This window comes from Solea solea, chromosome 15, assembly GCF_958295425.1.
Source record: "Solea solea chromosome 15, fSolSol10.1, whole genome shotgun sequence".
Classification (NCBI taxonomy): domain Eukaryota; kingdom Metazoa; phylum Chordata; class Actinopteri; order Pleuronectiformes; family Soleidae; genus Solea; species Solea solea.
Genome location: NC_081148.1, coordinates 940,022 through 955,674, shown reverse-complemented (window position 1 = coordinate 955,674; position 15,653 = coordinate 940,022). Strand labels below are relative to the sequence as shown.

General features: G+C 41.9%; 1 protein-coding gene across 2 annotated transcripts in view; it reads right to left on the bottom strand.

Moving 5' to 3' along the window:
* The window catches only part of epas1b (endothelial PAS domain protein 1b), an 83,582-nt gene that overhangs the window by 25,319 nt on the left and 42,610 nt on the right, over positions 1–15,653 (bottom strand). The window contains exons 1-5 of one of the 2 annotated variants that reach the window (XM_058650897.1): positions 8,582–8,850; positions 8,308–8,453; positions 6,255–6,342; positions 2,435–2,553; positions 1,843–2,042 (exon numbers count right to left, since the gene is read on the bottom strand). In XM_058650897.1, the coding sequence (XP_058506880.1) occupies positions 1,843–2,042; positions 2,435–2,553; positions 6,255–6,342; positions 8,308–8,418 (518 nt within the window). In that variant the 5' untranslated portion in view covers positions 8,419–8,453; positions 8,582–8,850. Of the gene's footprint in view, positions 1–1,842; positions 2,043–2,434; positions 2,554–6,254; positions 6,343–8,307; positions 8,454–8,581; positions 8,851–15,653 lie in introns of those variants that run through there. The other variant, XM_058650896.1, reaches the window with a different exon arrangement.

The window sequence follows — 15,653 nt, the reverse complement described above, 5'->3', positions numbered from 1 at the left end:
TTCGATATTGCAGATACATGTTACACAACATCTGAAGGATAAGGCCTCTTCTAACCCAGAAGGCGACACAGGTTCTGGTCCAGCCTCTTGTCATCTCACGCTTGGACTACTGCAACTCCCTCCTGGCTGGTCTCCCTGCGTGTGCCATACAACCTCTGCAGCTCATCCAGAATGCAGCAGCTCGACTGGTCTTCAACTTACCAAAGTTCTCTCACACTACACTGCTCCTCTGCTCCCTTCACTGGCTTCCTGTAGCTGCTCGCATCCGCTTCAAGACTCTAGTGCATGCGTTCCATGTTACAAATGGATCCGGTCCAGCCTACATCCAGGACATGATCAAATCTACAGCCCGCCCACTCCGATCTGCATCGGCAAACCGGCTTGCTGCCCCCTCACTGAGAGGATCGCAGAGGCATTCGCAGAACTCGAGACTGTTTACTGTCCTAGCTCCCAAATGGTGGAACGAGCTCCCCATCGACATCTGGACAGCAGAAAGCCTCCACATCTTCCGCCGCGGACTAAAAACACATTTCTTCTGACTCTACCTTGACTTATTCGACGACGAAGACAAGAAAAAAAAAGCACTTAATTATACATCGCACTTATGACGAGCACTTTATAGTTTGGCTTACTTGAAGCTCTTACTTACTTCTAGCTCTTGTTTGTACCCAAATGTTTAAATGTACTTATTGTAAGTCGCTTTGGATAAAAGCGTCTGACATGTAATGTAATGTAAATCCTGTGTGCTTGGATTGCTGAGAAAAACCTTGTTGTCCATTCTTTCATAATCCTTCCTTTCATCCCTTCAGTCGCTGCCCAACACAAGCTCAAGGGAACTTTCTGTCCCGTCACTAATGAGTCTAAGTCCCAGCTGAACGCTGAGGGCGACCCACCTACAGTGAACTTATTTGCGTAATTGGAGGAGATTTTTTTTTGCCTGCTATTAAATTTTACAAAACAGAAAAGAAAAAGAAAATGGGACCTTGTTTGTAGCACAGCTCTCACATAAAGATTACAGCTCTGCGTGCATGTGTGTGTGTGGCTTTGGCCCGGTGGCTCAGTGTCGTGACAGCCTCTTATTACAGTATTAATGTTTCATCCGTGGCTTCCACTGACGTTTCTGCCAAGTCTCACTGATTTCAGTCTGCAATCAGGGAACAACATTCCTCTGTCTGTCTGTGTGTGTGTGTGTGCGCACACACCATCTTACTTTATTTAGAGTGCCTGATGAGTTCTGAGGCTTCCAGTGAGCAATTACATTAAATTACATTACATTACATTACATTACATTACATGTCATTTAGCAGACGCTTTCATCCAAAGCGACTTACAATAAGTGCATTTAAACATTGGGGTACAAATAAGAGCTAGAAGTAAGAAAGAGCTTCAAGCAAGCCAAACTATGAACTGCTAGTCATAAGTTTTTTTTTGGTTTTTTTTTGTCGTCGTCGTCGCCTTAGTCAAGGTAGAGTCGGAAGAAATGTGTTTTTAGTCGGCGGCGGAAGATGTGGAGGCTTTCCGCTGTCCAGATGTTGATGGGGAGCTCGTTCCACCATTTGGGAGCTAGGACAGTGAGTTCTCGAGTTCTGCGAATGCAATTATTTGATTATATTCATTTTATTGTTAAATTGATTGATGACTTGTTTGTAATGTAAACGTATCTTTGTGAAGACATTTTGTCTGGTCCTCTTTAACTTTAATGGGCTTTTTCAGGGTTAAGACCTGGGGTTAGCACAGTTGTGACGGTTAATGTTAGAGGGTAAGAGGGGAATGCATTATGTGTTATGTGTTATGTGCGCTCCTCATTGAGATATATTGTGTGTGTGTGTTGCAGCAGCGCACCTCTCGTCACAGTAGGTGAACTTCATGTCCATGCTGTGTCTGCTCATGAAGGTCTTGCTGTCCAGAGGTGTGTCGATGTTGGACGGGTGCGGGATCGGCTCACACATCAGAACGGCGCAGGTGAGCGGGGGCTCTTTGAAGCCGCACAGCACTCTGGGAGGACAGCTGTTCATCCTCAGGTGTCCGGTGCAGTGCAGCACCTACAGGAAAAACAGTGGTCAAAAGTTCACAGACAACAAAGTTATCATTTCATTTGTGTGAGTCATCATCTCTGAGATTAAACCTTTAAAAACAGTGCTTGTATAACTCATATAACATGCTGCTTGCTGGGGTTTAGAAGTCATTTTAAACATTAATGAAATGTAATGTTCAGAAGGACACTGTGACCTTGACATTTGAACATGTTTCGTCACACAAATCTAAACAGGATTCTGTCAGTGGTGTTCTCTCTCTCTCTTCTGTCAGATCTAACTGGTTAAGGCACACGGGAAAGAAACCCGGCCTGTGTGTGGCGCTGTAGCACTGCTAAACCAAAACCAGAGAAGAAGACGTGTGTGCTGTGTGCACACTTCACAAACAGTGGCTCTCTCACCTTCCAGCTGGCTGACTTGAGGTTGACAGTGCGCCCCCTGTTGGTCACAGTGCATTTCATCCTCATGAAGAAATCCCGCTCTGTGGTCAGCTCTTTGCCTTTTTTGCCAAAGCCACTGCCTGAAAAACAGATGTGGTTTCATGTGTTCATTTATGCATGTTTGTGTTATTTATGTTGGACATAAAAAAAAAGCTTTTTCAATATTTATTTCAATTTCAGTTTCACTCATTAGTTTCCCAACTTTACACGTAAATCACTAAATAACCAGTTCATGTCTAACCCTAAACCTTAACCTAACTTAGGACCAGGTTTTGGTCTCCATGAGGACTGCAGGTCCTGTTTGTGACAGGAAACACAGACACAGACACTGTGTGTGTGTGTGTGTGTGTGTGTGTGTGTGTGTGTGTGTTGAGAACAGTTTGTCCAACTAGGGAAAAACAAGTGTCCTCATTTGGGAACAGGCTGTTTCCTGGGATAAGTGGAGACACAGTTATGGTTAATGGGCTAGTTCACTGTGTGAGGACCTGACTGCACTGTGCTCACCATGAGCTTCATTTTCTTGCATTGCTGCTGTCAGACAGCCTTTTTCACCAGGCAACTGAGGTTTGTAGTGTGTGGTAAAAACCACTCACTGTATGCACCAAAGTCCACAGAGAAAATCAGTGATTTTACATCATGGTACACAAAGGTTGTGGATTAAGTAGTTAAAATTTGATTTGTTTTTGAAATGTTTAGTTTGGATTTACCAAAGCTCTGTCCTCTCTGACTCATTACTACAAGCACAGTTCCAGTTGTTTTGGGGGCGGAGCTTTGGCGAGAGTCCAACCGTAACTTTTGTGTGACTTCCTGCTACAGTCAGTGTGACACACGTCGCTCAGTCTCTGACAGATGATACCCGGAGTCTTTTCCTGTCTTCTTGTCCTCGTGTTCTCAGCTCACACACAAATGCACACACGCGTGCGCTAGGGCTGGGTGATTTTATCGATTCTGCGATTTATATCGATATATATATATATATATATATATATATATATCGTTTCCACAGAAAGTATCGATTTTTCAGCCGCGAGTATCAAAACATTATGTCCCATTCAAATCCTCCGTGTTCCGCCTGGCACTCTGCTCGCTGCCCATTTCCCCCGCTCGCTTTTGCAGGAAGAGCGATTAGGTCCGCCAGCCGCTAGTGTCGCTGTAGAGCAGGGCTCACCAACGCAGTGCCCGCGGGCACCAGGTCGCCCCTAAGGACCACATGAGTCGCCCACTGGCCTGTTCTAAAAATAGTTAGTCTAAATTTTTGTTTTTTTCATAATCCAACAGCCCACGGAACAGAATACCGTTGACTTCATCCAAAAAGGTGTAAAAATGACCGAGATACAGCCCGTTGAAATCTCCCCTCAGGTATCCGAAAATAGGCCTGGTCCTAAGAACCAGAGTCACTTGGGTTTTTCGAGGGGTGGAAAAAATCGGAAAAACAGAAAAAAATCATAATCCAACAGCCCACAGCCCTTGGCGGGGACCAGAGGAACAGAATATCGTTGATTTCATCCAAAAAGATGTGTATCAAACTGGTAGCCCTTTGCCTTAATCGGTACCCAGGAAGTAGCTCTCGGTTTCAAAAAGGTTGGTAGCTAGTTACCCGTCTAGATACTCCCTTTACACAGACGCAGACGTGTTCATCTTCCTGTTTACCCGAGGAGATTCAAGAAAATGGCGGGTAGTATTATAAGTCCAGCACCATTATATTTAAAAGCAGATGTGTGGGAGCATTTCGGTTTAAAAAAAAAGAAGGAGTGCGAGGACTTGGATAAAAGTATTGCGGTTTGCAAGCTGTGTCACACAAATGTGAAATAGAGTGGAAATACCACCAACCTACGAGCCCACCCAAAACATCACCAACCGGACAAGGTCTTTGTTTTTTTTTTTGTCCAGCATTTGCAAGCTGTAGACTCTCTGTCCAGTCAGAGCCATATATTGTGTATGTGGGATGTATTTGAGACGTATGTGATGTATGGGAGATGTATGTGATGTATGTGATGTATATGATGTATGTGAGATGTATGTGATGTATGTGAGATGTATGTGAGATGCATGTGAGACGTATGTGAGACATATGTGGGATGTATGTGAGACGTACTGTTCGTGAGACGTATGTGATGTATGTAAGATGTATGTGATGTATGTAAGTTGTGTCTGATGTATGTAATGTATGTGATGTATGTGATGTATGTGATGTGTGTGATGTATGTGATGTATGTGATGTGTGTGATGTATGTGATGTATGTGATGTGTGTGATGTGTGTGATGTATGTGATGTATGTGATGTATGTAAGTTGTGTCTGATGTATGTAATGTATGTGATGTATGTGATGTATGTGATGTGTGTGATGTATGTGATGTATGTGATGTGTGTGATGTGTGTGATGTATGTGATGTATGTGATGTATGTGATGTGTGTGATGTATGTGATGTATGTGACGTATGTGATGTATGTGACGTATGTGATGTATGTGACGTATGTGACGTGTGTGATGTGTGTGATGTGTGTGATGTGTGATGTATGTGATGTGTGTGATGTGTGTGATGTATGTGATGTGTGTGATGTGTGTGATGTATGTGATGTGTGTGATGTATGTGATGTGTGTGATGTGTGTGATGTGTGTGATGTATGTGATGTATGTGATGTGTGTGATGTGTGTGATGTATGTGATGTATGTGATGTATGTGATGTATGTGACGTATGTGATGTTTGTGATGTGTGTGATGTATCTGATGTGTGTGATGTATGTGACGTATGTGATGTTTGTGATGTGTGTGATGTATGTGATGTATGTGACGTATGTGATGTTTGTGATGTTTGTGATGTATGTGATGTATGTGACGTATGTGATGTATGTGATGTTTGTGATGTTTCTGATGTATGTGATGTATGTGACGTATGTGATGTTTGTGATGTGTGTGATGTATCTGATGTGTGTGATGTATGTGACGTATGTGATGTTTGTGATGTGTGTGATGTATGTGATGTATGTGACGTATGTGATGTTTGTGATGTGTGTGATGTATGTGATGTTTGTGATGTTTGTGATGTATGTGATGTATGTGACGTATGTGATGTATGTGATGTTTGTGATGTTTCTGATGTATGTGATGTATGTGACGTATGTGATGTTTGTGATGTGTGTGATGTATCTGATGTGTGTGATGTATGTGACGTATGTGATGTTTGTGATGTGTGTGATGTATGTGACGTATGTGATGTTTGTGATGTGTGTGATGTATGTGATGTATGTGACGTATGTGATGTTTGTGATGTGTGTGATGTATGTGATATGTGACGTATGTGATGTTTGTGATGTGTGTGATGTATGTGATGTATGTGACGTATGTGATGTTTGTGATGTGTGTGATGTATCTGATGTGTTTGATGTATGTGACGTATGTGATGTTTGTGATGTGTGTGATGTATGTGACGTATGTGATGTTTGTGATGTGTGTGATGTATGTGATATGTGACGTATGTGATGTTTGTGATGTGTGTGATGTATGTGATGTATGTGACGTATGTGATGTATGAGATGTTTGTGATGTTTGTGATGTATGTGATGTATGTGACGTATGTGATGTATGTGATGTTTGTGATGTTTGTGATGTTTGTGATGTGTGTGATATGTGATGTATGTGATGTTTGTGATGTGTGTGACGTATGTGATGTGTGTGACGTATGTGATGTATGTGACGTATGTGATGTATGTGATATTTGTGATGTGTGTGATGTGTGTGATGTATGTGATGTATGTATGCGGACGAGGCTGTGACTGACCAGTTGTCTTCAGGCTGAGATTCTCTCTGATCTCCTCGTGGTCACATGGATGTGTGAAGTCAAAGATGCTGTGACCAGTGAGCTCCACCTGAAACACAGTTAAGTGTCATTATTAAAGCTGGAATAGGCGGGTTTTTCATCAGATATTGATCAGATATTGATCAATATTGATCAGATAGTGATCAGATAGTGATCAGATAGTGATCAGATATTGTTTAGATAGTGATCAGATATTGATCAATATTGATCAGATATTGATCAATATTGATCAGATAGTGATCAGATATTGATCAGATAGTGATCAGATATTCATCAGACAGTGATCAGATCCCCAGTGTCCACATCAAGACCTGACTGCTATACAGTCATACTTGTCATTCCAATGTTAAAAGTACTGTAATGATGTTAAACAACAGCACATTTAACAATATATAACATTTTGACTGGCGATCTGTGACCCCGCCTATCGCCCTATGTCAGCTGAGACTGCACAGCGCCCCCTGCAGGAGGGTTTCCTGTGGAGGATCAAGCAGTAGAAAATTAATGCATAACATTTTGACTATTTTTACGGTAATTCTGAAACAACCATTATTTCTAACTAATTTATGGACCTTATTTAAAAACTGTCTCCTATGACCCATCTTTCGTAAAAGCCTGGTTTTCAGAACATTCTCCTCGTGGCCACCAGAATGCAGTTAAATGACCCAGAAACCCACAATGTTGTTGTTGTTTAATCATGAGGTTTACAGAACTTCCATGTCTCTTTACTGTTCTCTTTTATTTGAATTTCCCCAGTGTGGGATCAATAAAGTCTAATTTAATCTAATCTAATCTAATCTAATCTATACTAATATTGTCAGAATAAATTTCAAATTGTAGACACTTTATACATAAAAAAATGCAGTTGTGTTTGGTTAAGTTTAGTTAAGTTAAGTTAAGATTTACAGTGTCACAGCAACAAAGAAAGTTAACACTAGCATGGAAAACTCTTTCATGTTTTATCTGTGTTCATCCTCACTTTTAAATATATGACCTGAATGATAAGTGCAGGCGCATACATAAAAAGACTCTGTGTGAAACAACAACACCTGTGCTCACAAGAAGAAAGCTGCACATATTAACTGTCATTCACACTCAGATCAATGAAACTTATTTCACATTTGATAAAAACAAACAGGTTTGGCTGAAAGTGTTTTTTTCCCTGTTGCCGTTGGTTACAGCCACGTTTCACTGAGCTTCCATTAACTGCCTCCAGCTGCTTCTTGGCAAAGTGAGCATGCAGACTGATGACGTACATTTTACCTCAGGTTATTGCCTAACTGGTCTGAACGTTAAATGTCAAGTGTGTAACATTTATTTAAAAACAAAATATATATATATATATATATCATAAAAGACCCAGAATTATGTTGATATGATTCTTTATAATACAAATGATTTGTATTTCATACCTGGACTCTCAGTGCTGGCCCACACAGGAGCTGCACTTTTAAACCCTCGTCCTTTCAACCCAGCAGAGCCAGAGGCACTTTAATGAACTGTGAGTGAGTGAGTGAGTGAGTGAGTGAGTGAGTGAGTGAGTGGTTGTATAACAACTGTCCATCTAATATTATCCATTTTAAAAATCATATCATTTTAAACTAGAAATAAGTTAGTTCTACCATCTTGTGTCAATCGATTTGTGAACGGCCATTTTGAACGTCTTAGCAGATATTTAAATGAGAGGGTGGAGCTGACGGACTGATAGCTTAATAATTAAGAGTGCACCTAAGGCCAAAAGGGACTAAGAAGAGAATCACAGTTAAGTTGACAAGGCCCGACCATTGGTCTAAGTCAGGTCTTGGTTTTGTTTCTCAAACACTGGTTCCGGACCCACAGATGGCTGATTTATGTGGATGAGTTTGCATAAAAATGAAGTTGTAATTTATTTAGCAAACTTATTTTGGAAATGATTTGTTTACTATGCACACGTTTGTCACTCTTTAAAAAGTTCTCGCTGTGACGCGTAATTAAAGAAGCCTCTCACGTTGTCATGTGGTGTGCGCTTGTGTACCTGCGTGAGCCCCATGAACTTGTTGATGTTCTCAGACAGGAATATCATGTCGCCGTCTGACGTTACCACGGTGATAAAGCCCTCCAGTGACTTCAGGTACAGACTGTCCATCTGTCCGTCCTCATCGCTGTCACTGCTTCTGTGACCTGAGGGAGAGACACACGGAAAACACTGCAATCACTTCTCTTATTCAGTGATGACAATTACTATCACTTTAAATGTGTGTGTGTGTGTGTGTGTGTGCGTGTGTGCGTTTGTGTGCTTATGTTCAGACATGTTTTCCTTCGATGGGCTTTGGCTCGGGGCCAAAACAAAGCAGCGCAGCTTCTTCCTGTGTCTCAGGCCGCTCTTGATCTCCTGATCTCCTGACCCCCCCCAGCTCCTGATCTCCAGATCTCCAGATCTCCTGATCCACAGCGCTGACACAGCTCAGCTATGATGAAGCAACTGTGGTCAAACATTTACACACACGCTGCAGAGCGTCCACCAAGTCTGAAAAACTGATCTAAGAAACGTCGCAGAGTGCCTGACTCAAGACGGGATGTGTGTGTGTGTGTGTGTGTGTGTGGGTGTGGTGGAGGGTGGGCCTGCAGTTCCTCCAGTGTGCTTCCCTGAGATAAGAAAAGTCAGTCTCTCAAGGCTCTGGATGAGGCTGGGGGCTTGAGTTTGGAGCCAGGCCCAGATTGTGTTCTGCAGCTTGGGGGTCTGCAGCTTTCTCATGGGCCCCAGGGAGCTGGGGAGGACTCTAGGGGCCTACTCCAAAAAGCAGCATCACCTTTGGCCTAAATACTTAGCTGTGATTACCGGTCATTTGGAGCAAGTTGTACTTGTCTTGTGTCTCTCTTGTTGTCGTGTTGTGTAACTGTCCTGGTTGCAGAAATAATGGGGTGCTGGAAAGACAGCGGCTGTTCTGATAATGGTTTCCTCTCTGGCTTTTTTTCTCATGCTTGTTCTGTTGAATGAAGTGAGTACAGGCTCATGTGAGCTGTTGTTTGTTTACCTGATATTCATTTGAAACAAATGAATATCAGGGTGCGTCACACAGAGCAGCAGCAGCAGAGGAAACCTCACTCACGTCATGTAGCCTCTGATCTGGGGGCGACAGTCGACTTTCATGTTTTTATTTCACAACAATGGATGAGGAAAATGAAAAGGCAGATTTAGACAAAACAATGTGAGATGCTCAAATGAAATGAAAGTGCTGAACTGGACACAGAATATAATATTATCTATATATTACGTATTACACGACCTTTGTCAATGTAGAAAAATGAGTGTATTAAATATGTAATTAAATAAAATAAATATGTATTAAATATATCGCAGATTCTTTATCCAAAATATAAGAACATATTTATTTGACTCATGTCACAATATTTAAACATAATATCTATATTCTGTTTTTGATTGTTGTATCATGTTTTATCCATGTAAAATGCAATATTTGAAACACTTTAACTTGTAATCTTGCATCATATACACGTGTTTTCTAAACTATCATCACTTCAATCCCAACATAAATCTGACAGTCACATCTGTACAACAGAGGTCTGGGATAAAAATTACAATCTCACACACTGCTATAGTGACATTAGATTAAGATGGAGTCAGAGATAAGGTGACTCTAGTTATTATTATTGTTATTTACATAATAATAATAATAATAATAATAATAATAATAATGATAATAAAGTAAATAATAATAATGATCGTTTATTATTATTAGTGTTATTATAATTATTATTGTTATTATTATGTAAATAATGATTGTCAAGTAAATAATAATGATTGTTTATTATTATTATAGTTACTGTTATTATTATTATGTACATAATAATAACAATGATCATAAAGTAAATAATGATGATCATGTATTATTATTATTGTTATTATAGTTATTATTATCATTATTTTGTAAATAATAATAATGATCGTTTATTATTATTGATATTATAGTTATTGTTTTGTAAATAATAATAATAATAATAATAATAATAATGATGATAATAATAACAACAATAGTGATCATAAATTAAATAATAATAATGGCCGTTGATCGTCGTGATGGCGGCCCTGTCCTGACTGCGTACAGTCAGGACAGTCATGTCCTCGTTATTTAATTTTTTTCATGTTTTTCACTCTGGTTTATACAGTGATTGAATGATTAGTTGTTGCTGTGCTATAGTACAGTGTAATATTTGGTGTGTTAAATATTGTTTATGTTAAAGATCCATCCATAACATTTTGCTTATGTTCAGTAAATTATAATGACATTTAACAAAGTCATTGTGTGGTTTCTGCTCTTCAACATGTCAGTGTGTGTCTGAGCAACTGTCCTGTGAGTGTGTGTGTGACAGAGATGCTGCACGTGAATGGGAACGTACGCATCATCATCCAGACTAGGAAACACAATATAAAGAACATTTCATTTTTATTTTGCAGTGAGAAACTCAACAGTGGTGTGATGAAATGCAATAAATATATATTATCTGCATATATGTATGGACATGATATTTATATGGTGACATCATATTTTGGATATGGTCATAATATGATAAAACATACTGAGACATTGTTTTGTATCGTGTGAACCTGAGGCCTCAGAGTGACGTCAGTAATAACAGTGAAGGTTCAGCACAATCCCAGCTCGAGCGCCTCCTAATCTGCACATCAGCATTCAGGAGCTGCTGTTGTGTAACCGAGGTGGTTTCCTACAGCGGCTCACACACACACACACTGTGTGGCGCCACGGCAGCCGTGTGTTATGGCTAGCAGAGGTAATGCCAGCAGCGTCCGACGATGGGCAGAGCTCTCTGCTTCCTCTCCAATCACTGCTGCCATCGTAGCGCAATCAGACCGGCTCTGATAACACTATCTGCAGACTCCTCCTCCCTCATCCACTGCTTTCCTACCCTCATTACCTTTACCCCTCTTTCTCTTCCATCGTCTGCTCCTCTTTTATCTTTGACAACTGTGGCAGAATCTTTAGGAACTTTGCACTTTCCACTATAGACATTTTTTTAAAGGCCCACTTCTCTTCTAATCTGGGCAGAGGTAAGAGTCATATTTAAAAATACCCCAAACACCAAAGAGACCACAGGGTGTTTTTAACCCGTTCACAAACAGCTGATTTATGTACACACAAACATGACCTCTTCTTAGCCAATGTACATTGAACACATTTTCAAATCTGATTTTATTTAAAAAAAATGTGTGCGACCACAAACACAATGAACTTTGTGAGTGATTTTCAATGTTTTGAATCCTGATGACATGATCCGGTCCAGACCAGGATCTGAGGTCACGTCACGGCTGTTGTGTTTGTGCAATGTTTTGTGCTAAGAAACGTAAAAAACTGGATGAAGTCACGGCCGAGAAGACAAGTTCTGAGTCCACGTCCCCAATTATCATAAATAACAGCTGATCTATGTTCAATACTTACAATTTGAAATCATGAAGACATGAATTGTGTCTGTTAATCTGTCACACGACAGGATAATCTGTTCAAATCTGACAGCCACGAGTGTCATGAAACTGCTTTACAGTAAAAAACACACACTTTTTGTGCTTGACTTTGAAATAAAAGTGTAAATGAATCCGAGGCCACGTTTGTGATTTTACTTTAACTAGAATCATTAAAAAACTATAATTCATGTGATTTATGGTTTTACATTTGTATCAGTAGGGCCCCATAAAGTCTTGGTCAGGCCCTGAGTGAAAGTATGAGGTTAAAACTGCGACTAAATCACAGATCAGAGGAAATGAGACGAAACGTCACAGTTCAGGTTTGTAAGCATCATTATGTCACTGTACCAAAAACATCACGTTACATAAGGAGACGATCATGAGAGACGAGCAGGTTCTTTTAAAGATTACGATCAGATGGCGTCACACAGCGCAAACATTCAGGAATTACACAGACAAATAGAAATGTCAAACATCTATTTGTTCAGGACTATTTTTCATTTGGTTGCTGTGATCTCATGTTGAACACAGACACACTGAAGGATTTCCAGAACAATAGCTCTGTGTCTGTGTCAAACTTCCTCAGCTTCTAATTTTAAAGACCGAGACAGAGGACGGGGAGACAGGGAAAATCAAAACTAAAAAAGCTCCGACAAATACTTTCCAATGTCGCTTTACAGTTCGTCTCACACACACACACACACGTACGCTAATCTGCCCTACAGCGTCATCTCATTGTTTGTTTGTTTGTTCTTTTAAACACAATAATAATACAGATTATCTGGATTGGTTCATCATGTCTATATCTACTATGTCTCTATAACTTTTTAATGTGCCACACTTCATGACTTATTATGATCTTATGAAATTCATTATTATTCACACAAAAAATATGTCTTATCTTTTAAGGTGACATCGAATGCTTGTATCACACATATATGTTAGTTATGGAGGTCTACTTACATATATTAACTTGTTTTCATGGTCACATATATGTTAGTTATGGAGGTCTACTTACATATATTAACTTGTTTTCATGGTCACGTATATGTTAGTTATGGAGGTCTACTTACATATATTAACTTGTTTTCATGGTCACATATATGTTAGTTATGGAGGTCTACTTACATATATTAACTTGTTTTCATGGTCACGTATATGTTAGTTATGGAGGTCTACTTACATATATTAACTTGTTTTCATGGTCACATATATGTGACCATGACCATTACAGATCAAGATGGCGCCACGGACGGCTGCCTCGGTGCTTCGCTCCGCAGTACTTTGTTTGTTTTTGTTTATTTGTCGCGTTCTAAGTTGTCCCTCCATCATCCAATACACTCGAGAGGAACTTTTACAGTCTGAGCATTCAACTGGTCACACTTTTTCGCCGTTTCCCAGCGATTCTGGTGTTTTCACGGAACTTTTAGTTGGAGGAGCAGCAGCTCTCTGTAGGATGTTCAGGAGACGCAGACGGGGCAAGCGAGCCGGCGCGCTCGTTAAGCTCAGACAGCGGGGTTTTCGGACAGCGCTCCCGTCTATACATCTGGCGAATGTCCGCTCCCTGAACAATAAAATGGAGGAACTGCTGCTTCTCAACAGTAGAAACTCGGACCTTCACAGATCTGCTGCCCTGTGTTTTACTGAAACCTGGCTCAGTGAATACATCCCGGACACCGGATTACATCTTCCAGACTTTCAACTTCTCCGTGCGGACCGCGTAACGGAGCTCTCGGGGAAGAGGAAGGGAGGTGGAATCTGCTTCTATATTAACGAAGGTTGGTGTACAGATGTCACAGTGTTGCGCAAATCATGCAGCCCTCACTTGGAGTCTTTTTTCATAAACTGCAAGCCGTTTTATTCACCGCGGGAGTTCTCCTCGTTTATTCTGGTTGGTGTTTACATCCCACCTCAGGCGTGTGTTACTGAGGCTTTACAACACTTGGCTGACCAGATAACGGACATGGAGAGGAAACATCCAGATTCCCTGCTCATTGTTCTTGGGGACTTTAACAGAGCAAACCTCAGCCGTGAACTGCCAAAATACAAACAACATGTTAAGTGTCCCACTAGGGACAAAAACACTCTGGACCATTGCTACACCATCTTAAAGGATGCATATCGCTCTGTCCCCCGTGCAGCCTTGGGGCTCTCTGATCACTGCATGATCCATCTTCTCCCAAACTACAGGCAGAAATTCAAATCTGCTAAGCCTGTAGTGAAGACTGTGAAGAGGTGGACCACAGAGTCAAAGTTGGAGTTACAGGCCTGCTTTGACTGCACAGATTGGAGTGTTTTTGTGGCTGCTGCTACAGATCTGGATGAACTCACTGACACTGTGACATGCTACACCAGGTTTTGTGAGGACATGTGTGTGCCGACCAAAACCTTCTGCACATACAACAACAATAAACCTTGGTTCACTGCTAAACTAAGGCTGCTTCGTCAGGCCAAGGAGGAGGCCTACAGAAGTGGGGACAGAGTCCTGTACAATACTACCAGGAACTCACTGACAAAGGAGATCAAAGTGGCAAAGAGGTGTTACACTGAGAAGCTGAAAAACAGGTTCTCAGCTAACAAGCCTGCGTCAGTGTGGAGAGGTCTACAAGAGCTCACCAACTACAGGAGACCATCCCCCCACATAGCAGCGAACCGTGAACTGGCTGACGACCTGAATGTCTTCTACTGCAGGTTTGAGAAGCCAACATTCACACCCATCACCCGATCCAACATCAAACAACCCTCATCTCCCCCTGCACCACCATCACCCCTCCCTCCTGACCCCCCACCATCACTCAGGATCTGTGAAGAAGATGTGTGTCAGCTCTTCAGGAAACAGAAGTCCAGGAAAGCTCCAGGCCCAGACGGCGTGTCACCCTCCTGTCTGAAGGTCTGTGCCGACCAGCTGGCCCCCATCTTTACTCAGATCTTCAACAGATCACTGGAGCTGTGTGAAGTCCCCTCCTGCTTCAAACACTCTACAATAATCCCGGTCCCCAAGAAACCAGCAATCTCAGGTCTAAATGACTACAGGCCCGTGGCCCTGACGTCTGTGGTCATGAAGGCCTTTGAGAGACTGGTGTTGTGCCACCTGAAGGACATCACAGGCCCCCTGCTGGACCCCCTGCAGTTTGCATATCGGGCAAACAGGTCAGTGGATGATGCCATCAATATGGGTCTGAATTACATCCTGCATCACCTCGACTCCCCAGGGACATATGCTAGGATCCTGTTTGTGGACTTCAGCTCGGCGTTCAACACCATCATCCCGGACATCCTGCACTCCAAACTCACCCAGCTCTCCGTCTCAGCCCCCACCTGTCAGTGGATTACAAACTTCCTCACAGATAGGAGCCAGCAGGTGAGACTGGGGAAAATCACTTCCAGCACCCGGACAATCAGCACTGGCGCCCCCCAGGGATGTGTGCTCTCCCCACTGCTCTTCTCCCTCTATACTAACGACTGCACCTCGAGTGACCCATCTGTCAAACTCCTGAAGTTTGCAGACGACAAAACAGTCATCGGCCTCATCCGGGACGGTGACGAGTCTGCATACAGACGGGAGGTGGAACAACTGGTCCTCTGGTGTGGTCAGAACAACCTGGAGCTGAACACGCTCAAAACTGTGGAGATGACAGTGGACTTCAGGAGTAACTCCCCTGCTCTGCCCCCCCTCACCATCCTCAATAACACTGTGTCTGCTGTGGAAACCTTCAGGTTTCTAGGATCCACCATCTCCCATGACCTAAAGTGGGCACCAAACATTGACTCCATAGTCAAAAAGGCCCAGCAGAGGCTTTACTTCCTGCGACAGCTCAGGAAGTACAACCTGCCCCAGGAGCTGCTGATCCAGTTCTACACAGCAATAGTCCAGTCTGTTC